General features: G+C 42.7%; 1 protein-coding gene and 1 non-coding gene across 6 annotated transcripts in view; one reads left to right on the forward strand and one right to left on the reverse strand.

Moving 5' to 3' along the window:
* Positions 1-24659, forward strand: part of HHAT (hedgehog acyltransferase) — a 365640-nt gene that overhangs the window by 45904 nt on the left and 295077 nt on the right. For all 5 annotated transcript variants that reach the window (XR_011467202.1, XM_070384727.1, XM_070384728.1 and 2 more), the window contains exon 4: positions 14320-14433. Coding sequence is in view for 4 of the 5 variants with exons in the window: in XM_070384727.1 (XP_070240828.1) it covers positions 14320-14433 (114 nt within the window). In the remaining variant the exon portion in view is untranslated. The remainder of the gene's footprint in view (positions 1-14319; positions 14434-24659) is intronic.
* On the reverse strand, positions 9955-10028 carry TRNAW-CCA (transfer RNA tryptophan (anticodon CCA)). Its single transcript has one exon. It is a non-coding gene; the product is annotated as a tRNA-Trp (tRNA).

Below are 24659 nucleotides of genomic sequence, written 5' to 3' on the forward strand. Positions count from 1 at the left end.
TCTATAAAGAGAATCATACGGTATGTCACCTTTTGCGACTGGCTCTCTTCCTGCCCCCCGCCCCCCTGTTTAATGTCCTTGAGATTCATACTTCTTGTGTGTCAAGAGTTTGTTGCTTTTCTTTGCAGAAAAGGGGTGGACTGCAGTTTGTTTAACCATTTGATCCTTGCAGCATATTTTGTTTGTTTCCAGCTTTTGACTATTATAAACTTGATGTGAATATTTGTGTACAGGTCTTTCTGTGGACTTAAGTTGTATTTTCTCAGGGATAAATACCCAGGTATTTGATAGCTGGATTGTATGATAAGTTTATGTTTGATTTTATAAGAAAACTGTACAAACTTTTTTCCAAATGGCTCTGCCATGTTATATTCCCACCAAAAAAATGTATGAGATACTTAGTTTCTCTGCATATTTGCCAGTACCTGGCATTATTAACAATTTAAATTTCAGTTATCCTGATAGGTATGAGGTGATATGTCGTCATGGTTTTAATTTGCATTTCCCTAATGGTTAAAAGAGGCTGAACATATTTTCATGTGCTTATTTGTCATCTCTATATCCTCTTTGGTGAAATTCTATGCATATCTTTTGCCAATTTTAACTTGGATTTGTTTGCTTTATTTTTACTGTTCAGTTCAGAGTTCTCTATGTAGTCTAAATACTAGTCCTTTGTCAGATGAATGGCTTGCAAATATAATTTCTCAGTCATTACTTTGATTTTTTTATTCTCTTAGTAGGTCTTTCACAGATGTCCAATTTATCTTTTTTTTTCTCTTGCAGACTATGCTTCTGGTGGCATGTCTAAGTGTTCTTGGCCTAGTTGTATGACCCAAAGATTTTCTCTTTTTTTCTCAAAAGTTGCCTAGTTTTGCATTTTACCTTTAAATCTCAATCTTTAAATCCTTGAAATCTGTGATCCCTCTTGGATTAATTATTATATTAATTTAGGTAGAGATTTCTGTCCAGTTGCTACTGTACCTTTTATTGAAAAGACAAATTCCTCTATTGAGTTCTTTTGTACCTGTGTCATAAATCAATTGGCCAAATTTGTATGGCTATATTTCTGGGTTCTCATTTCTGTTCCATTGATCTGTGTATCTGTCTTTATACTAACAGCACATTTCCTTAATTACTGGTAAGTCTTAAATAATATAATTTAACTTTATGCTTTTTTCTCAAAGATTTTTTTAGCTCATTTTGTTCCTTTTTGTCTTTCCAAATATGAAATAGAAGAATAAGCTTTTCTGTATCTACAAAACATCTTGCTTGGATTTTGATAGAATTCTGTTAAACTTATAGATATATTTGGAAAACTGATGTCTTCCTTATATTGAATTTTCCAATCCGTGGACACAGTATATTTGTAGATTTATTTACATCTTTTTTAGATTTACTTCATTAGTATTTTGTAGTTTTTAGCATCTAAATTCTATGCATTTTTGGGGGGTTAGATTTATACCCAAGTATTTCTATTTTTTAGTTTTTATAAATGGTTTACATTTTAAATTTCAATTTCCACATGTTCTTTGCTAGTATATAGATGTACAATTGGCTTTTATTGAGTTGGCCAAAAAGTTCGTTTTGGTTTTTTCATAAGATGTTATTAACATGTTGATCTTATATTCTATAAGATCATAACTTTATATTCTGTAAGATGGTAACTGGTCCTTAACTTTTCTGGACTCATTTAGTCCTAATTATTAGTATTTTTTATTTCTTTTTGGCAGACTTGTTGAGTTTTTCTAAATAAACAATCATGACATCTACAAATCAGGATATTTTCACGTCTTCCTTTTCGATCTATGTAACTCTTATTTTCTTATTGTGCTGGCTAGGACTTCCTGGACAATGTTGAAATACGAGTTATGAGAGTGTATGGCTTTGTTTTTTCCCCAGTCTTAATCATTCAGTCTTTCCCCATTAAGTATGATGTGTCTAAAGGTTTTTTGGTAGATGTTCATCTATCTGGCTGAGGAAGTTTCCCTTTATTCCTAGTTTTCTGAGAATTTTTATGAATTAGTGTTGAATTTTGTCCAGTGTTTTTTCTGCATCAATTGATATGGTCATGTGATTTTTCTTCTTTAATTAAGAATATGTTTATATGTTAGATTACTTTGATTGATTTTTGAATATTGAACCAGCTTTGTATCCCTGGGATTAAAACTCCACTTGGTCTTGCTGTGGGCTTTCCTAATAGCTCAGTTGATAAAGAATCTGCCTGCAATGCAGGAAACCCCAGTTTGATTCCTGGGTCGGGAAGATCCTCTGGAGAAGGGATAGGCTACCTACTCCAGTATTCTTGGGCTTCCCTTGTGGCTCGACTGCTAAAGAATCCGCCTGCAATGTGGGAGACCTGAGTTCAGTCCCTGGGTTGGGAAAATCCCCTGGAGAAGGGAAAGGCTATTCACAGTCCATGGGGTCGCAGAGAGACAGACATGAGTGAGTGACTTTCATTGGTACTGGTGCATAGTTTTTTAGTATATGTGGCTGGACTACATATATAAAGATCTTTGATTTTTGTTGTGGCATGCGGGGTTTTTAATTGAGGTGTGCAGCACCTTTGCTGGTAGCATGCAAGCTCTTATTTACAGCATAGTTCCCTGACCAGGGATCAAACCAGGCCCCTGCATTGGGAGCTTGGAGTCTTAGCCACTGGGCCACCAGGCAATTCCTGACAATTTTCTTGTCTGTGTTCATGTGTTCAGTGTCTGAATTTGACTGATTATATATGATCTTGTATTTTTACTTTGAGATTTCATGTGTTTATTGTTATGCTCATAAAAGGAGTTGGGGAGTATTTCCCCTTTTAAAAGAGAGCATCTTTAGATGTCAGGTAGATTTCTTCAGTGAAACCACATTGGACTGGAGTTTTCTTTTTGTGGATTTTAAAACTATGAATTCCGTTTATTTGGTTAAAATAATGTGCTCTTATTGGGTGAGTTTTGTTAGTTTGTGCTTTTTGAGGAATTAGGCCATTTATTCTAGGTGGTCAAATTTATGTATATAGAGGTTTTCTTAGTATGCCTTATCCTCATAAGATCTGTGGAGTTTGTAGTGGTATCCTTTTTATTCCTGATTTTGGTAATTTGGGTCATCTTTTTTATTTTTCTGTTTTTTTTAGAAGTTTGTGAACTTAACTGACTTTTACAGAGAACCAGCTTTTTGTTTCATGAGGTTTTTCTGTTTTGGATTTCATTGATTTCTGCTCTTTATTTCCTTCTTCTTGCTTGCTCTGTGTTTGTTTTGTTCCTTATTTTCTAGTTTCTTAGAGTTTTGATATTTTTACTCTAATATAACTGTTTAGTGTTTTGTATTTTCTAAGCAGTACTTTAGCTAATATTTTGATAAAGTCTTTTTAGTTTTATTCAGTTCTAATTATTTTTTATTTCCCTCAAGACTTCCTCTCTGACTTGTGTTGTTTAGAAAAGCATTTGGAGATTTTCCTGTTATCTTTTTGATATGGATTTCTAGTTTGATTCCACTGGTGTCAGAGAGTACACTCTGTATGTTGAAATTCTTTTAAATTTGTTGGCCTTTGTTTTTTGGCCCAGAATATCATCTGTTGTGGTTGAATGTTCCATGGGAGCTTGAATAGAATGTGTATTCTGATGTTGTTGAATGGCATATTCTATAAATGTTGATTAGATCCAGTTGGTTGGTAGTGGCAAGTGTCTTTGTATCCTTAATGATTAATGTGGTATGATTAATGGTTAATCTTAATGATCTGTTTGGTAGTTTTATCAGTTGCTGTGAGAGAAATGTTAAAATCTCCAACTATAGTTGTGGATTTCTCTGTTTCTATCTGTTCTATCAGCTTTTGCCTCATATATTTCATAGCTGTGTTATTTGGTGCATACATGTTCAGGGTTGTTATGTCTTCTTGATGGATTGATTCTTTTGTCTTACTTAATGATCCTTTTTGACTCTGGTGGTTTTCTTTCACTGAAATCTACTTCATCTGATATTAATGTAGTCACTACTGCTGTCTTTTGATTAATATTTGTAGTTCAGTTTGGTTCACTCGCTCAGTTGTGTCTGACTCTTGGGGCAGCCACCTAGTGGAAAAGGGGACAGAGTGAAAAGATACATGGGAGACTCCTCCCACCTACTCATTTTCCTGGTCTTTTATGCAGTATGTAAAATTCAAAGAGAGAAATGGTAAGTGAGATTATGAGAAGCTCCCATCCTTCCCGCTGGACAGATGATGGCAATGATGTCAGTTTTTCCTTTTTCTCTCTTTTATTATTCTTATCTTTCTTCATTGATCTGCCCCAGGGCCCTTCAACATTTTGGGATTCCATCTGGAGTTCCAGTTTGTTGGTATTTGCCCACCACAGAGACGTTACATATTAATGAGCTTTCTTGACTGTATGAAGACTCTCTAAAAAGAAAGCAAATTCTTTGAGTGTGGGGGGCGTTTTAGGGGGCATGGCTCCCAAAGGGCTGCGTGCATGCGTGCTCAGTTGTGCCCAACTCTTTACGACTCCATGGACTGTAGCCCACCAGGCTCCTCTGCCCATGGGATTCTCCAGGCAAAAGAATACTGGAGTGGATTGTCATGTCCTCCTCCTGGGATCTTCCACCTCAGGGATCGGACCTGTGTCTCCTGCACTGGCAGGCGATTCTTTACCGCTGTGCCACTTAAGGGCTGGGACCATTTTTTTCTCCATGTTACTGTGACTTTGTCTTTTTGTTATTCTGGAGAAGTGACACTAATGAGATGCACGATTTATTAGCATAGTTTGTAGCTGGGAAATCTTGTGAGCTTATATAATTTGCTGTCTAGTGATTCTATTCTATTGCTTTTTTTTTTGGTCTTGATCCCTAACTTATTTATCAGCTTTATTACTTATTTACAACTATTTCTCCACATGCCTTATAGAAAATATGGTGTTTTTCCAGTTTGAGAGACATGGGGAATATAATATAGATTTTGTGTTTTTGATGATTTCATACTAGAATTTAATATTTCTTTAAAAGAAATTGGTTCTTTGTTAGCTTTAGGAAGAAAGGGAGAAATATGGACTAGATAGATAAAGTGGGGAGAGAGAATCTGTAGATGTTTCATCACATATGTTCATGTGTCTTGAATAATCTGGAGCAACTTCTAGAAAGTAGGGAAATGGAGGAGTAGCCAGAGTTTGGGTTGGCACCTAGGTTGAAGAGATCCAAATAATACATCCACATTAATTAGGACCCCTTGATGAATGAAGTGTGGAAGACCTTGTGTGGAAGACCTCCCTCCCCCATTACACCCTGGCCCCATGTCCCAGGCTTAGATCCTGAGGGCCAGTTAAGAGACTGGATGGTACCTGGTAAACAGTACAGTTTGTATTGGTCCTATTGTCCTCACCCTTATGAGCATCTGCATCTCCTGGGCGGATGGTAAAGACATTTAAGCAGAGATTTGTTATTTATAGGAGGGAAAAAAGTTTTGTTAGTGGAAACATTTTATCTTTCAGGAGATGTTGGTTGGGGAAAGAGTGTTGTCTCTGGGAACTGTGGGCAGTAAAATGATTCAGTTCAGATTATTTTAGAAATAGCAAATCATCCTTTGGAAGATAAAGAAAACTCTTCGAATAATTGCTAGATTAATCTCCACCCATGCTCCCTTCAAGACCCCAAAGAGTGGAGAAATCAACGTCAGATGTAACTCTGTTGAGTCAGCGGAAGTAGTTGCACATTTTAGCTAGGCTGCCAGTGTTTCCCTAACCCCGAGGAATTGAATCTTGCAATTCTAGGGTCCTGAAGCCTCCTCCTGTAGGCACTGAGCCAAGACTGGCTGTACCTGGGAGATCTCTGCCAAGTCCTCTCAGTTCTTGATCGCATTTTTGGATGGTAGTCAATCGCCAGTCAGGCCTGATGTCCTCATTAAGTAAATGGCCATGTTGGCCTTGAGTTCAGACAAACTGAAAGAATTACTGAATTAAAAAAAAAGATTCAGATGCAGAGTCCTGCAGACAGGATTAACTTTCCAGAGCACTTTGTATCATAAGATATTTTCCAAGGCTGATTCTCACCCCCTTATTTCTAGCCGTTTCTGATGTTTGCCCCCAGGATGAAATTGGCACGTTACAAGCAGCAGATCTCTAAAGGGTCTGTCTTAGGAGGCAGGCAGACTCAAGGCAGGAAAAGGCCTTGCTGAAACACCCAAGTTCTCTGTGATGCTAGTAACTCCCTGGGGGCAGAGGGTCAGTTTATGAAGCCTTTTGTTTTTGGCCTTCTCAAACTTGGTGTAGATGCTGTGGAAAACATGGAGACATTAAACATAGAATCATGAGATGCCCCAACAGTTCTACTCCTAGGTATATACCCAGAAGAATTGAAAATGGGTATTTAAACCAACACTTGTACACACATGTTCACAGCATTATTCGCAGTGGACAAAAGCGGGAAACAGCTGAAGCATCTGTTAATGAATGAGTAAACAGAGTGTGGCATATCCCTACAATGAGATGTGATTCAGCCATAGAAAGGGATGGTGTACTCACACGAGTCACAATGTGGATCAACCTTAGCAACACTGTGCCAGGTAAAAGAAGCCAAGTCACACACTATAGAACTCCATTTATATGAAATTCCTAGTGTAGCCAAGTTCACAGGGGCAGAAGGCATATTTGTGATTATCAGAGCCTGCAGAAGAAGGGGGATGGGAGTAACTGATTAATGGGCACAGAGCTTCCTTTTGGGGTGAGGAAAATGTTCTGGAACTAGATAGGGGTGGTTGTTGCATGACGTTGGGAGTGTAAATGCCACTGGGTTGAGTTTAATCTGGTTCATCCTGTTATGTGAATTTTACCTTAAAACAACAATAACAACAAACTGCCCAACTCAAGTGTTTTCAGAACCCCTAAGTTATGGAGTTTCAGTTTGATTAAATCCTGGCAAATAAGCTTCTAATATTTGAGTTAAAGTTTCAGCTACTGCCAAGAGCAGTGATTTATTGAAAAGCAGGCAAAGTCCTGGGAGAGTCTGGGCTAAAAAGCCACTGGTGGACTTGGAGTAACTGCATTTATCTCTGGGATGATTTTCTCCGCTTCTCTTGGGGTGTCTTGGTAGGCGCCTTGGGGCTTTCCTTGGCACTGGGTGCTTAAACATTTCAGTCCAGTGGCCTGGCCTTATTAGCCATGGGATTGTGTTATGTTCAGCCAGTGTTAATTCAGCATGGTCTGAGGAATGCAAGAAAGAGCACAGAAAGAGAGTTTTGGCCATTCCCCTGTGATAATAGTGCAGGACTTCAGCTAAGAGGCCAGGAGTGAGTCCTGTCATCTGGTGAGCTTCAGGGCTGATGAGAATTTATGGCTAGAATAAGGAAAACTTTGCTCAGTGGTGAGTTGGCAGTATAAGATCTTCATTTGCCAGGTATTTTTCTCTTTTAACTTGTTGTGCTTGAAGTACCAGATGATTTTGAAAGCGACTTGAACTGCCAGATACAAGTACACATGTCAGTTGGCAACATTAGGGAATCACTGAAAATTCAAAACATCAAAGAGTAAACATTTAGTACACCCACATTCATTATCCGTAACAGCCAAGAGGTGGAAGCAACCCAACTGTCCATCGACAGGTGAATGGATAAACAAGATGCAGTGTGCCCACGCGATGGTGGAGAATTACTCAGCCTTGGAAGGGAGGGGAATTCTGCAGTAAGCTACAATGTGGACGAACCTTGAGGACATTATGCATGTGGAACAAGCCAGACACAAAAGGTCCAATACAGTATGATTCTACTTATACGAGGTGCCTAGGGTAGTCACATTCATAGAGGCAGAAAGTAGGATGGTGTGGTCAGGAGCCGGGGTCAGGAGGAATGGGGAGTTACTATTTAATGGGCACAGAGTTCCAGTTTTCAAGACAAAAGGAGTTCTGGTGATGGATGGTGGTGATGGTTGTATAGTAATGCAAATGTTCTTCAGGCCATTAAACTGTACACTTAAAAACGGTTAAGATGGTAAACTTTACGTTATATTTATTTGATCACATGAAACACAGGGTTTGCAGCCTGAGGACCTGGGTCTTTAAAGTCGGGCTCTGTCATAAATTAGCTGGGAACTTGGACGTGATATTTAAGCTCTCTGAGGATAGTTTTCCTTTTCTTATGTTATGCAGTATGATTCTGCAGTATGATTCTGCCCACAGCACAGTCAGTCTGTATGCTGTAGTAGTTTCTTCCCAATCTGCAGAAGAGGCTGGACGAGTGGGAACTTTCTGGAGCAGGGCAGGCTGGCAGTGTGGATGTGGAAGTTGGGGGCCTGGATTGGCCCCGTGGGCATGTGAGGGGAAATCACCTCCCCACTCCCGAAGACGGGCACTCAGTCAGGATGCTGTGTGTAGGTGCATCACGAGCTGTTCTCTTAGCATTTCTTTCCTTTAGCCTGGAAAATAGCTGCTTTTTCCACTCTCTGAAAGCCATCTGAGGCGTCTGTGTGTTCTGCCCTTCATTTTACACACAGGAAAGCTCAGGGCCAGGTAGTTTAAACGTGACTCATTCAAGTCTACAGAGGGGGAGAACAGAGGTCACGTGATTTCACACCCCCACCGTTGTGAAGGCTCATTGAGTGTCGGGCATTCATGGTACAAATTTGTGCTTAAGTCAAGGTTCTTGCTCTCAGGAGCTTACCGTTTTTCTTCCCCTCTAGACAGAAAATACATGAAATAGCTAGAATAAAGAGGGCTAGAATAAATGTGCTGTAGTAAAACGTGCTGGGATTGAGATGACAGAGAAGGGGATGCAGCGAGGTCCACCAGGAAGGGCAGAGGAAGCTTCACACCTGAGCTGGTGTGTCTGTGGTTATGGGGCATTAAGGAGGTGACTGACCCTGGTGTTGGGAAGAGTTTGGTCAGATGGCGGGGGGTGTGTGTGTGTGTGTGTGTCTGGGTGAGGCAGAGGAATCCAGGTGGAGGGCTTAAGACAAGTAGAGACGCATCGTGGGAAAGGACTGGGTTTGAAACCCAGCCCTGCCCTCTCTCGTTGTGGGCAAATAATTTGCCTGCTCTGACCACCAGTTGACTCATCTGTAACATGGATTAAAAAAGCAACAAGAAGCTACCATAAGCGATACCCAGAATGTTAATTAGGGATTTGCATGAGCAGGAGGTCTCAGTTGTGTCTCTAGGATATGTAGATGGATGACACCACTGGTCCCTGTCTTGCTTTGCAGTGGTTTTCAGAGTGTGGAGAGTTAGTGTTGAGGAATTCATATTTCCCCACACCACCTACTGTGGAACTCTGCTCTCTGTAGGAGGAGAGGCTCAGATCCTTTTCCTTGTTGAGTGTAGGAGAGACAGTGTTTCACCAGGAGGTTATAGTCACTATTGAAGAGATGCAGAATCATCACATCTTTGTGCTTAGATTTCTCTGTTCTTGCCTTGTTGCAGATGAAAGCCTCAGAATGAATAACCGTGCTGAACTCACTTGGTGGATTAAATGCTTGAATCTAGGTGCTTTCCATGGTGAGCAGGATGGTGCTTGCTCTGTTTGTGAATATTAGGTGGTCAACTCTAGCATGTCCTTGCCTGGGAATGGCGTGGGGTGGGGTGAGCTGTTAAGGATTCTCTGGGCTTATAAACAACGTAGAGAATCTTTGATGATGTCGATCTCTGCTATTGGAAATGTGGTCCCCGGGCCAGCAGCATGGCGTCACCTGAGAGCTTGTACCACAGAATCCCAGGCCCCATCCCGGACTTCCTGGACCATAATCCACATTTTAGCAACACCTGTAGGTGGTTTGTATAGCCACTGAGGTTTGGGAAGGACTAATGTTGAAGATTGGACGTGAATCTTAGAGTTCAGGCTCCCCTTTCTCCATGGAGGAGCCTTAATAGTTCTGTCTGGATAGAATTTATCCCTGGTTTATATCTAACTCCCTTACAGACCTGAGGAAGAGGTTTCTTCTTCTTATTTTTAGTTTTTATTTTATTATTTTGGCCACACAGCATGTGGGATCTTAGTTCCCTGACCAGGGTTTGAACCTGTGCCCCCCTGCTTTGGAAGCATGGGGTCTTAACCACTGGACCACCAGGGAAGTCCTAAGAAGAGGTTTCTAATTGACTAAGAACTGTGCGATCGAGATAGGAAATGGGGAAGGAACAGAGTATGAAAAAATTGTTCCTGACTTGACACTTTTAAGATTTACCTTAAATTAGTGATTGAGCTCAGGGTCTGTAAGACTTTGCTTATGGAATTGTCAGGCGAGTGTATGTTTCTCTGTTTTTGTCTCGTCACAACAAAGACTCGGAGTGACGGACATTAAAGCCCCCTCGGTGTTTCACAGCTCTCGGGTCTCGGACAGACCGTGTTATATAGCTCTTAGACAAATCAGTGTTACAGCTCAGTGTTATAGCTCTATTTTATTTCGAAGATAGCAGGAAAATCCATCTTCAAGGCATGAGGGCACATCGATCCAAAGACGTGAAGAGAAGAGCCCCCCAGCACGTGGGAGAGAGAGCGAGCTTTGGCTCCTCTTTTTATTTGTTTTTCTCTCCCTGGGCCTGTCCTGTGTAAACTGGGCCAGCCAGGAGTGTAGTTTGTTTTATCTGAGGTCCTCATTCTGGTCCTCGGACCTTTTCTCTTCCTTATCGTTTAGCCACTGCCATTCTGGACTCCTTTTCCCTATTCTAACTACCTAATAGAATCAAGTGAGTCAGATTCTTCTTACCTGAATCATTAACTGCTACTTATTGGCCATCTTGTTCTGTTCATTAACTTGGCTTTTCTGTCTCGTTATTTCCTTTAGGTAAATATATTTTAAATAGATGTTAAGAGGACCATTTTTATTTCCTTTAAATGGCCATTTTCTGAAATAACTAATGATGAAAGACTGTGTCATTTTATTGATGGGATTTTACCAGCTCAATGTTTTCAGTAGTCCTGGGCCTTAGGATAAAGCATAAAGAGTTTTTTTTGTTTGTTTGTTTCCTTTCTAAAAAATATTTTTAATGTTTTTAAAATTAATTTTTATTGGGATAGAGTTGCTTTACAATGTTTAGTTTCTACTGTCGAGCACAGTGATTCAGCTATATGTATATATGTGCCCCCTCTGTTTTGGATTTGAATGTTGGTTTTTTAGTGTCTTTTTTCCTGCATCCCTGTTACAAAGGGGCATGTTGCTAGCATGGCCTCATCACATGACCTTTGTGCCTTTATTCAGTTGATTGACTCTCCACTGATTTGACATTTTTGAGATGAGGCACTGAGCTGTGGACCAGGGATGAAGCCGGGCTAATGCTTTGAGTTCTTTGCTCTGTGCTGCCTGGGTGGGCAGTGTGGATCTCCCAGGCTCTGATGCAGCCAGTCTTTAAATGGAAGGAACTGGACTGAATTTATGATTTTCATGGGATACGGGCTGAAAGGTTGTTGCTGAGCTGTGAAAGACGCTGGGATTCTCGGCCTCCAGAGGAGAAGAATTCACTCTGGGGCCAGTGACGAGGCTTGATAGCTCAGAGCTTTTGTGTAATAAAGTTTTATTAAAATATAAGAGAGATAGAGAAAGCTTGTGATATAGACATCAGAAGGGGGCAGAAAGAGTGCCCCCCTGCTAGTCTTTAGCCAGATGTTATATAGCTACTAGCAGTCTGTTAATTAGAGAAAGGAAATGTCTCAAAACTCAGAGACTTGCACCAGACCCCTCACCCACAACATGCATTTTGAGATAACACTGGCACAAGGTGAGTTGTCCCAGGCCATAAAATGATTGACATGAATCTTGAAGAAAGGCAGATTTCCAAGCAAGTACAGTCTCATTAACATAGCTGAAGAGAACATTTGCATGAGTAAACCATACTGGTTTGTCAAGTAGGTTCTGAGTCTTAGGCAGAACCACTTGAAGACAGAGATTAGGGTAACATTAACATAGCTCAAGACAAACATTTCCATAAGGAAAATACATTGGTTAGCTCAGGGTTTGAGAAAAGTTCAGTTCAGGTGGAACCAGGCAACCCAGAATTTTAAAAGAAACCTCTTTTTAAATTTGTATAAAGAAAAGGAAAAAATCTAACACTTGTAGTTTGCTTCCTCCTGCGGCTTAAGAGAGAGATTAAAAAAAAGTCTGACACTGGCAGCCTATTCCTCCGTTTGGAGACCCCTGGCCTTCCTGCCTGTTACTCTCTCAGGGCTGTATGAGCAGGTTGTGTGTGGATCAGGATCTTGGGTGTGGGGAACACATGTTGTTTCAGAAGCACAGTACCGTTGTCTTTATTTGGAAAATAAAAAAAACCTTTTTTTTTTTAAAACGAGAGGCAGAATGTAAAAGCACGATTCGATGTTAGGGGGTTCACGTGCGATGGAAAGCACGTGGGACCCCCAGTTAGCAGCAAGTAACAACATTTTTAGTGACCACAGAGTGCTAGGTATTGTTTTAAATTATCGATATGCATGTACTTTCACTTAAACCTCACGGGTCCCTAGACTGTCACTCCTGATAGCATATATACAGGCAGACAGGTGAAGTGTCTTGCTCAAGGTCATCACAGCCAGTGTGTGGGTGGATGTGGGATCCAAACCCAAGCTGAGTCGGCAGCTTGACTGTGTATCTGCTACCTCTGCATCCATAGTCTGATATGAATCAAGATCACTTTAATCTGTGCTTTACCTTCTGAAAAAGAGAGTTTTGTAATGTATGTAACTTGTATGAAATTGCCCCTCAGTCCTCACGTGCAGGAAAGAAAACAAATAAAAATCCTGTTTTCCTTTAAATCCAATTAAAAAATTGGTTCAGGGACTTCCTTGGTTGTTCAGTGGTTATGTTGTAGCCATGCATTCCGGGAAACAAACTGACTCAGAAGGACAATGTAGATGGTGGAGTGCAATTTATTATACCGGCGGGCCCAAGGCAGAGTCTCCTCTTAGCCAAGGACCCCGAACAGTTTTTGTGAAAACCTTATGTACCCTAAGTGTATGTGCTCAAACCCACCTCCCCCAATTCCCTGAAGCTAGTCTGAACAAAGGAAAAGAAAGATACAATCAAAGTTAACCTGTGATTCGTATACCTTAAGCCTAGATAGGTAACAGTGGATGATTATCAATAGGCCTGTGGTCATACCCCAATAAGCATAATAGAATTTATGATTCTATTCAGTTACATAGATAATTAGGATATTCTTTTAGGTGACGGAGAGTCTAGGTATGAGCCCTGGGGCTCTTCCACCCAGGGGATCTGGTTTTCCAGTTGGTGTGTCATTTCCATAGATATTGGGCATAGCTCAAAGTCCACAGTCCAGCCCAAGATGGAGTCCTGCTTTCAAGATGGAGCCTGTTCTGTTTCCTCCTTCAGTTAAGACTGTACTTCTACTGCAGGGGGCACTGGTTCTATCCCTGGTCAGGGAACTAAGATGCCACACACCCTGTGGCTTGACCAAAAAAAAAAAAAAAAGAATTGACCTAAAGTTCCACATCTAGGGAGGTGTTTAGTATCAGTGGATCAATAATCAGTGGAGGATTCCTTCCCCACTGATCCAACTGGCTAGAAATTTCGGAGGGCCTCCAGTCCTCATTCCTGCTCGTGGGCCAAGCCAGCACTGCTCATTTGAGAGTGGCCAGCACAGTGTTTTCTCCCTCCACGCTCAGCTTGGCCGTCATGATCTCCCTGGGGCTCCTGAGGCCAAGGCTCTTGGTTGTGAGTCCCCAGGTATCCACGAGTCCACTCTCACCAGAGGTTTTCAGCTGCCCCTGCCCAGGAGCTGGGAAGACAGAGCCTAGAAATGGGTACAGACATGGGATGCTGGTGGACACAGAGCTTCCTGAGGGGAAGGGAGTGTATCTTTCATTCTTTCCTCATATAAGCTTGTAGGGGATGGGTTAATTTCTTTATCAAATTATCCTCCAGCCTGTAAATGACAGCAAGATTTAACATGACTGATCTTATACAATTTTATTAGTATCCAGTGTGCATTTCTCTTGTTGGTAAAAGCAGCTAAGTGACCAAACTGAGATAACCTCATTAATTATTTGTCCTATCCGCATGACACTGAGGAAATAAAGGGAATTCTTTAAGTCTCTGTTACATCTTTTATAACATAGGGTTAGTAATAGTTTCTGTCCCACAGAGGGTCCTGGGGTAGGGGTGGGGATCAGCTTTAACAAAGGCCTTTGAGACTAGCCAAGCTGGAGGGAAGCGTACAAGTAGGTGTGTGTGTGTGTGTGTGTGTGTGTGTGTGTGTGTGATGGGGTAGAGACTGGAAATGTTGTGTCAATGCCGTTTTATGGTGTTTGAACTCACGTTGTCCTTTTCTTGCAGTTGTTTTATTAATTGGAGTTTGTGTTCTGCTTCAAATATGTCCTAAGACCTCTCTGATAAACTACTGTTTTGGCCTGTTTAGGACCCAACCGACTTTGAGTGGAGCTTCTGGATGGAGTGGGGGAAGGAGCGGCTGGTGTGGTTGTTCCTTGGCCACATGAGCGTGTCTCAAGTCGCCAACCTGATTTCGAGGAAGGTACGGTCATGTGCATCATTTCCATTTCAGCTTCTTTCTTCTTTGCTTTTTGTCAAGAAGGAACCCTGAGCTAGGAAGTCATGGGGCATGGATATTGGCCTTTGAAGCCTGGAAAAGGTGAGAAAGGTTTGTTACTGGTCAATAGAGGAATTACCAGATAAAAAAATAAAATCAAAACATAAAAATAAAAGATAAAGATGTGATAAATTGTTACTGTTGGATAGATACTGCATAATGACTTACATATGTTGTGAAAAGATTACCACGATAAGCTTAGTTAACACCCATCATATAGGTACAAAAAAAAGAGAAGAAAGAGTGTTTTTTCCTGTGATGAGAACTTTTAGGATCTCCTTGCTCAGTGGCTTTCAAGTATACCTTATTGCAGTAGCCACAGTTGACACGGTGTACACTAGAACTTACTTTTCCAATCATTGAAAGTTTGTTACTTTTTACCACCTTCATCTAACTTTAAAGAAGCTTCCAAGCAAACCTAATAATAAAGAATACATGATTTTGCATTCCTAAACTAATAATGAATATACCTACCTCAACCTTCATTAATGGGTTTCTTTTCTTCCACAAGTTGTTTTGGTGTTTTGTTACGACAACAACCTTTCTAGAAATCTAACATTTTTATTTCTAACACAAAGCTTCTCTGCCCATACGTGGGTGACTTACTACCCCTAGGTCTCAGCTTTCCCATCAGTAAAATGAATAGCTCAGTATCTGTATTTTCTTTCCCTGTTGGGGGAAGATGAACTATCTTGGGGAGGATCTGTGAAACGAAGCTGTTATCATTACGGCTGCTGTCGGAAAGGGCCAGCTGTTGTGGAGTGGAAGAGTCCTGGATGATGGATTAGTTCCTGGACTTGCTCACTCGTTAGCTTTCTGACCATGGAGAGGCATTTCACCACTAAATCGTAATTCATCATTTTCTATAAAGTAAGGTTAACGAAATAATAATATTTTTTTTTCCTTTTAAAAAAATGGTGGGCTTCTCTCTATTCACAATAACCAAGACATGGAAGAAATCTTAATGTCCATTGACAGATGAATGGATATAGATGTGGAAATGGAATATCATGTTAGTCGCTCAATCGTGTTCAACACTTTGCACTCCCATGGCTCCTCTGTCCATTGAATTCTCCAGGCAAGAATACTGGAGTGGGTTGCCACTTCCTTCTCCAACAATAGAATAGTACTCAGCCATAAAAAGAATGAAATAATGCTAGTTGTAGCAACAAAGACGAATCATTCAGTGTCACAGTAATCCAAGTCTGTGCCCTAACCACTGATGCCAAACAAGCTGAGGTTGACCGGTTCTATGAAGACAACACCTTCTAGAACTAACACCAAGAAAGGTGTTCTTTTTACCACAGGGGATTGGAATGCAGAAGTGGAAACTCAAGAGATACCAGGAGTTTAGCCTTGGAGTACAAAATGAAGCAGGGCAAAGGTTAACAGAGTTTTGTCAAAGAGAACAGGCTGGTCATAGCAAACACCCATTTCCAACAACCCAAGATATGACTCTACACATGGACATCACCAGATGGTCAAAACTGAAATCAGATTGATTATGTTCTTTGCAGCTGAAGATGGAAAAGCTCTATACAGTCAGCAAAAACAAGACCTGGAGCTGACTGTGGCTTAGATCATGACCTCCGTATTGCCAAATTCAGGCTTAAATTGAAGAAATTAGGGAAAACCACTAGGCCATTCAGGTATGACCTAAATCAAAGCCCTTATGATTGTACAGTGGAGGTGATGATTAGATTCAAAGGATTAGATGTGGTAGACAGGTGCCTGAAGAACTATGGACTGAGGTTCATAACATTGGACAACAGAGGGTGACTAAAACCATCTCCAAGAAAAAGAAATGCAAGAAGCCTAAATGGTTGTCTGAGGAGGCTTTACAAATAGCTGAGGAACTAAGAAAAGCAAAAGGCAAGGGAGAAAGGGAGAGACATTCTACTGAATGCAGATTTTCAGAGAATAGCAAGGAGAGAGAAGAAGGGCTTCTTCAGTTAACAGTGCAAAGAAATAGAGGAAAACAATAGAATGGGAAAGACTAGTGATCTCTTCAAAGAAATTGGAGATAGGAAGGGAACATTTCATGCAAAAATGGCCACGATAAAGGACAGAAACGGTAAAAACCTAATACAAGCAGAAGAGATTAAGAAGAAGTGGCAGGAATACACAGAAGACCTATGCAAAAAAGGTTTTAATAACCTGGATAACCACAGTGGTGTGGTCACTCACCTAGAGACAGACATCCTGGAATGTGAGGTCAGGTGGGTCTTAGGAAGCATCACTATGAACAAAACTAGTGGAGGTGATGGAATTCCAGCTGAGCTATTTCAAATCCTAAAAGATGATACTGTTGAAGTGCTACATTCATTATGCCAGCAAATTTGGAAAACTCAGCAGTGGCCACAGGACTGGAAAAGGTCAGTTTTCATTCCAATCCGAAAGAAGGACAATGCCAAAGAATGTTTAAACTATAGAACAATTGCAGTCATTTCACACACTAGCAAGGTAATGCCCAAAATCCTTCAAGCTAGGCTTCAACAGTACGTAAAGTGAGAATTTCCAGATATACAAGCTATATTTAGAAAAGGTAGAGGAATCAGAGATCAAATTGCCAACAGCTGAAGGATCATAGAGAAAGCAAGGGAATTCCAGGAAAACATCTACTTCTGCTTCATTAACTATGCTTAATCCTTTGACTGTGTGGATAACAGCAAACTGTGGAAAGTTCTTCAAGAGATGAGATTACCAGACCACCTTACCTGTCTCTTGAGAAACCTGTGTGCGGGTCAAGAAGCAACAGTTAGAACAACTGGACGTGAATGGTTTAAATGGTAAACAGCCATTTGACTGGTTCACATGGCTCAGACGGTAAAGACTCTGCCTGCAGTGCAGGAGACCTGGGTTCTATCCCTGAGTTGAAATGATCCCCTGGAGAAGGGAATGGCTACCCACTCCAGTATTCTTGCCTGGAAATTTCCATGGACAGAGGAGCCTGACGGTCGCAGAGTTGGAGACGACTGAGAATTAATACTTTCACTTTTTTTCAGTTCAGACAGCGTGAGATGCAGATGAACCGCCTATTTGTGGCCGGATCGGCCTCCTCCTCTCCAAATTCGCTCCATTTTCAGCTCCTGTTTTGTACTCACCACCATCAGAAAACTACCTAGTTTAGGATATAGATGTTCCTCTGGTTAATTTGCTTGTGGCTCTTACTGTTAGGAGGCCCTATTCAGGATGGCTCAGAGCTCCTGGCTGAAACCCAGCTTTGTCACTTTCAAGCAATGCAATCTTAAAAGCCAGTTAGTTAATATCTCGGAGTCTTTCACCTCATTTTGTGCATCTGGGATGGTACCGCTTGCTTCCTGGGGTAGTGGTGAGGGTCTAATAGGTCTCAAGGTTGTGCTAGCATATGACGACAGGCAGTGAAGAGGTGGCTGCCGCGGGGGCCTGCTGGCGTTCGCTGTGTGCCGTGACTGCAGTCTGCGTGGGCTCCTGGGAGCAGTTCCCTCCGCGGTGTTTAGAAAGGAGGCATCTGTCTAAGATTCTGAAACCCCAGAGGGCAGAGGCTGTCTCTTCAGCCGTACCTGTGTTCCTCTCCCGCGTGGCTTTCTCTGACCCTGTTTCAGGCTTGTGCTGGCTTGTGGGAAAAAGGACAGGGGGACACAGACCAGGAGCGGAGAAGTGACACCGGAGATGCCTCCTGGGAGGAGTGGGCCACATCTACCTGGGGATGTCAGGTGGTGGCTTGAAGAGGGTGGAGCCATCTGCTTATTTCAGCCTCCTGCATCTCCTTACAGGCCTGGGAGGACAGGTGGGCTTGTCCTTTTATCTGCAGCGCACATCTTAGGCAAACTCAGTAGGCGGTTTTGTTTGCAGTTTTCTTGGAATGAGGCAGAGTTCGCACTGAGTCATCTGTGTGTGTGTATGTGTCTGTCCCATCCCTCTGTGACCACAGGTTTGATTTGTGTGACAGCTGGTGGGCAGGGTTCTGTGAGGCTGGAGCACACTGCTCTCTTTGTCCGTGTCCGCTTGGTCCTTATGTAATATGAACCTCAGCTCTGGCCCCACCACCTGGACTGAGCGTCCCAGATGGCCTTAATTTGCGTGGCTGTTTTTGGTACTTATTCAGGGTGGAAGATTTGGGCTGCACTTATCTTTTGTCTCCTCTTCTCAGGGGCATCATGAACTGTGGATGATGCTATAGAGACAGGCATTACCACTACTCGTGGTTCCGACCCTAAAAGATGCTTCTGGGCTCCGTCTGCTGTCTCGTCCCATCTCTCTTTTTGCTGGCCTCAAAGAAGAGGTTATTTTCAAAAGCATGATTTTCTTTTTCTTCTTCTTTTTTTTTTTTTTGCCATGACAAGTAATAAAAACTTTCCACTGAGCTCCCCGGCCAAGGTTAAACGCCTTTTCTCTGGGTCGGGCTCTCTCGTTGGGTTTTGGCAAGACTGGCTCAGGGACAGCGCTGGGAGGGGAGGCTGAGAAACGGCTCTGAGCTTTGGCCGTGGGTTTGTTATGCTTGGAGCATGTGTAGGGTGGGCCAGACAGTGGTCTCCTTTCTTGAACACCCTCACCACCTGAGGCATAGTGTTCTCTGCTCTCAGAGCCAAAAATACCCCTGCATGAGCTTTTGGAGAAGGCTGGGTGACCTGGCTGACCACAGGGTGCCTTCTCACTCGACCTCTGACCGGCAGAACCCACGTTGTTAGCGCTGGGCCCCGACCAGCTGAGCTCATCAGCTTCAGGCCTGAAGAGCGTGGTCCTGTGGCGTTGGCCTAGATGAGGAAGCTCACCTCTGGAAAGCTGTGGTGCTCCTTTCCAGCATATTGTCAAAACCACACACCTAATAGGAATCTCACACACTAATGGGTTTCTTGGAGCCAGACTGCTCCTCCTCCATCAGGGCCTCTCTTAGGAGGGGTGAGATTGACTTGGTTTGGGCCCACTGGCCTTTGCCCTCAGGAAAAGCAGGCTAGAATGCAGTTATCTGGACTCTGGGATGGCTTTGGGTTTTTTTCCTGTTTGTGTGGGTGTACACACACACACACACACACACACACATATTCATATGAGGATATATCTCATATATTGACATATATATATTGGTAGCATCTGCAGTTGATTATGTAGTGTGTAATAAATTATGCTGTGCATAAGCATTGTTGAGTGACTTCTGTTATTTATTTCTCAAACAATGCCCGCTGAGTGGTTTCTGGGCAGATGTACAAAGAGAATTAGTGCACAGCAAAGTCTGGTCCAGTTGCCAACAGGAGTCTTCACCACGGCTTTCCGGTTTCGTTCCTCCCCGTGGAGGTGAGCTAATGAGGGAAACCACTCAGGCACACCCTGCCTGAGTGCCCCCAGCTGAGAGCAAGCTAAAGCAGGCAGGAAGGAGAGATGGCATGAGGGGGGCACGGCCAGCCCAGCTCTTTCTGTGGCTGAGTCCTGGCTCCCCACGAGGAAGATTTGGAGACTAGATTTGCAAAGCAAAGGCCACAAGCCCGTGGTCTTTTCTCAGGTGCTGATTTCGGCCTTTGAAATGTGCCAGTTGAATTTGTCTGTCTCTCTGAAGCCTTCCCTGGCGTGCGAGGACTCAGGTTCTATCAACGAGTCTGCATTCATAGGTGGGTGCCTGTGCTCTCTCAGCTGAGCGCTATTTGAGGCTTCCCCCAACACATGATTTGTAAGAGACCTTGGTAAGTGAAAACTGGAAGTAGGCAGCGAGATGTGGAACAACCCCTTTGTACCTTATTTGCAACAGCAAAGTGGTCTTGGTTCATAAGGGGTTAAGTGATACAAGCAGACACTTTGGCAATCAGCCAGTTTTCACATTAGTGACTAAAAAGCCCCGCAGTTTGGTGCTTATTTCTTGTTCTCAGTCATAACTGCCAGGTTAATTCCCAGTACTTGCAGAAGCATGTCCATCTTTCCATCTACCCATCCATCCATCTACCCACCTATCCAGCTATTCTAACCATTCATTTGTCTAGCATTTCTGAAACACTTGCTGTCAACTAGGTACCCTGTTAGATTCTAGGCTAATACTATTGTATGATGAACAAGACAGGAAATTACTTTGTTAAGGGAACCTATGCAGAGAGAATCACTTGTGCCCCATTTTAAGAAGTGGTTCGGTGTTAACACAAGGAGCGGTAGGAGCAGAGGGCGGGTTTGCTCCCCGATTTCAGTCTGGCCCAGTTCCATCAGAATGTGCCATAGTGGTTAGTCTTGCTTTATCCAAACTGCCACAAAAATAGAGTGCAGTTTCCTTCTTATCGTTTGTTAGACTTCAAAAAAGTTTCTTCTCTTTCTGCCTTCCTTTTGTCTTTTACCAGGAACTGAAGAACCTGGAATAAAGAGCGTTAGAGGGGTCAGGATAGTTCTGGTGGGCTGGCATCCTATGCTCCAGCAAAGTTCACTCAACCCATCTTATTGATGCAAGTTTCAGGTCACTCACACTTTGATCCCCTTTAAAAGAGCATGGTAAATGCAAGTTAAAGCCACTACCAGAATGATTCAGACATAAAACAGTAACACCACCAAATGCTGGTGAGGAAATGGCATAAACTGGATCGCAAGCATGTTGCTGGTTTTTGTTCAGTTGGTCATTCGCGTGTCCGACTCTTTGCAACCCCATGGACTACAGCACGCCAGACTCCCCTGTTCATCACCAACTCCCTGAGCTTGCTCAAATTCATATTGATTGAGTCAGTGATGCCATCCAACCATCTTGTCCTCTGTCGTCCCCTTCTCCTCTGGCTTTCCATCTTTCCCAGCATCAGGGTCTTTTCCAGTGAGTCGGCTCTTCTCATCAAGTGGCCAAAGTATTGGAGGTTCGGCTTCAGCATCAGTCCTTCCAATGAATATTCAGGATTGATTTTCCTTAGGACTGACTGGTTTGATCTCCTTGCAGTCCAAGGGAAACCCAGGATTGAACCAGGGACCTTTAGATTTTCAGTCTAATGTTCTCCCAACTGAGCTATTTCAGCTCTATGTTGCTGGTAGGTCTGTAAGATGGCCACTCTTGGAAATTGTTGGACAGTTTCTTATAGGACTAAACTTGTAATGACCATGCAGCCCAGCAAGCTCACTCTTGGGCATTTATCCTGGAGGCATGAACACTTGGTTTTACACCAAACCCTGCACATGTATGTTCATTTCAGTTTTATTCACAATAGCCCCAAACGGGAACACAGCCCAGATGTCCTACCACAGGTGAATGGTTAAAGAAACTATGGTTCATACACCCCATGGAAACTGCACAGCAATAAAAGGGGCAAGCCTTTGATACTCACTGCAACTTGGGTGGATTTCAGGGAATTATGCTGAATGGAAAAAGCTAGTCCCAAAGGTTACATACTGTGACTTGAAATGACAATATTTTAGAAATGGAGACGATATTAGTGGCTTCCAAGGGTTGGGGATGTCGGGGAAAGGGAGCAGGAACAATGTGGGTGTGGTTATAAGGGGGCAGTGCAAGAGATGCTTGAGGGGATGGCATGGTTTGGTGTCTTTCCTATGGTGGATGGTGAATCTATTTGTGATGAAACTGTATGGAATTAAACATACACACTCGAATGAAAGTGAAACTGGGAAAACCAGAATGCTTGTGGCTTATAGCAATGTCAACGTCCTGGTTGTGATATACTTTGGTTTTGCAAAGTGTTACCATAGGGGGAGATTGGGTAAAGTATCCATGGGATCTCTCTGTATTATTTCTTTTAACTGCAGGTGAATCTGCACCTATCTCAGTAAAAATCTCAGTTAAAGAAAAGCATCATGTAAAAGTAATATTTGATTAGAATTTAATCTCTTAGTTAGGAACGTCACATTTCAGTTCAATGCAATTCAGTCGCTCAGTCGACCTTTTGCAACCCCATGGACTGCAGCACGCCAGGCCTCCCTGTCCATCACCAACTCCTGGAGCTTACTCAAACTCATCTCCATTGAGTCAGTGGTGCCATCCAACCATCTCATCCTCTGTCGTCCACTTCTCCTCCTGCCTTCAATCTTTCCCAGCATCAGGGTCTTTTCCAGTGAGTCAGTTCTTCACATGGGGTGGCCAAAGTATTGGAGTTTCAGCTTCAGCATCTATCCTCCCAATGAATATTCAAGGTTGATTTCCTTTAGGATTGACTAATTTGATCTCCTTGGAGTCCAAGGGACTCTCAAGAGTCTTCTTTAATACCACAGTTCAAAAGCATCAATTCTTGGGCACTCAGCTTTCTTTTGGAGAAGGCAATGGCACCCCACTCCAGTACTCTTGCCTGGAAAATCCCATGGATGGAGGAGCCTGGTAGGCTGCAGTCCATGGGGTCGCTAAGAGTCAGACACGACTGAGTGACTTCACTTTCACTTTTCACTTTCATGCATTGGAGAAGGAAATGGCAACCCATACCAGTGTTCTTGCCTGGAGAATCCCAGGGACGGGGAAGCCTGATGGGCTGCCGTCTATGCGGTCGCACAGAGTCAGACGCGACTGAAGCGACTTAGCAGCAGCAGCAGCAACAGCTTTCTTTATTGTCCAACTCTCACATCCATATATGACTACTGGAAAAACCATAGCTTTGATTAGATGGACCTTTATTGGCATTAAATTAAGATTGTGTTTTATTTGTACATGTTACTTGATCAGCATGATTCTTTGTGCCTCATTTTAAGTTCTCAATCATAATTGTCATTTGAACCTCTTAAATGGATTGGTTTGTTTTGACTTTTAGGCAGATTTTTAATTAATTAGTTAATTGTTTTGGCTGCGCTGCACGACTCATGGGATCTTAGTTTCCTGACCAGGGATTGAACCAGGGCTCTTGTCAGGGAAAGTGTGGGTTCCTAACCTCTGGATTGCCAGGGAATTCTCTAGGCAGACTTTAAAACCTTGAGCTTGACATAAAGTACATGCGTGACCAAACCTGTGTGTACCTGCCCAGATTGCCCTGGGAACCTGGGAAAAATGTCTTTAAAGTCCTTCTAGAAGGAGATGAATCAGAAGTATTGTTTTGGAATAAAACATAGCAGACTTTCTTCTTTAGTTTTAAAGAGTTAGAAGTTTCCTAGTATATTTGATGTCAGAGGCTCAAAATCTAATATTTAAGCATTTTCACTTATGAGGTGGACACAGGTTTGATAAATACGTAAGAACTTTTGGAGTAGAAATAGGTAGGGCAGGGCTGTCTTTAGGCCTTTGAGTATGTACAGGGTCTTCGAAACCCTTGGAAGAAGCCCTCCTCCTCCTCAGAGCAGCGGACCCACCATGCTGCTGCCTCACTGCTGGGCAAGGGTTTGTGTCCATTTCTTGCCCTCTCTGCCCTGCTTCTTGCACGTGTGTGTGTGTGTTGCTGGGGGTGGGGGATAGGGCTGCAGGAGGTGTGCCTTAAGGCAGCAGTCCCCAACCTTTTCAGCACCAGGGACCGGATTCATGGAAGACAGTTTTTCCACAGATGGGGGTGGGAGGAGGGGGGATGGTTTCGGGATGATTCAAGTGCATTATTACTTTACTGTGCACTTTACTTCTACTGTTATTATTGCATTGTGATATATAATGCAATAATTATGCTACTGGCTGTTAACACAGAGTCAGTGGGAGCCCTGAACTTGTTTTCCTGCAGCTCGATGGTCCCATCTGGGGGTGACGGTAGGATCGCCTGCCGCTCACCTCCTGCTGTGTGAGGTGAGCTTTTCAAGTCAGTGCATTCATGGAATTCCTATCTATCTGTGGCCCAGATATCAGTGCATTCATGGAAATCCTATCTATCTGTGGCCCAGTTTCTATCAGGTCACGGACCGGTACTGGCCGGTTGGGGACCCCCACTTTGAGACTGCATTGATGGTGGGGACTGTCCTGCACTGGTGACAGAGAGCAAGCCATGGAAGTCTAGTCATGCTGTATCAGCATTTTAGTGGTGTTTTGGAATTCTCATTGCAGTTGTGTAGATTCCAGTTGCATTCACTTTACAGCGTGAAAAATCAATATTTCCACGAAGTTCTAATTTATGTAAGGGCTTCTCAAGTGGCACAGTGCTAAAGAATCTGCCTGCTAATGTGGGAGGCACAGGAGGTGTGGGTTCAGTTCCTGGGTCTGGAAGATCCCCTGGAGAAGGGAATGGCAACCCAGTATCTCCAGAATTCTTGCGTAGAGAATCCCATGGACAAAAGAGACTGGCGGGCCACAGTACATGGGGTTGCAAAGA

The sequence above is a fragment of the Bos mutus genome, chromosome 16 (genome assembly GCF_027580195.1).
Source record: "Bos mutus isolate GX-2022 chromosome 16, NWIPB_WYAK_1.1, whole genome shotgun sequence".
Taxonomy (NCBI): Eukaryota; Metazoa; Chordata; class Mammalia; order Artiodactyla; family Bovidae; genus Bos; species Bos mutus.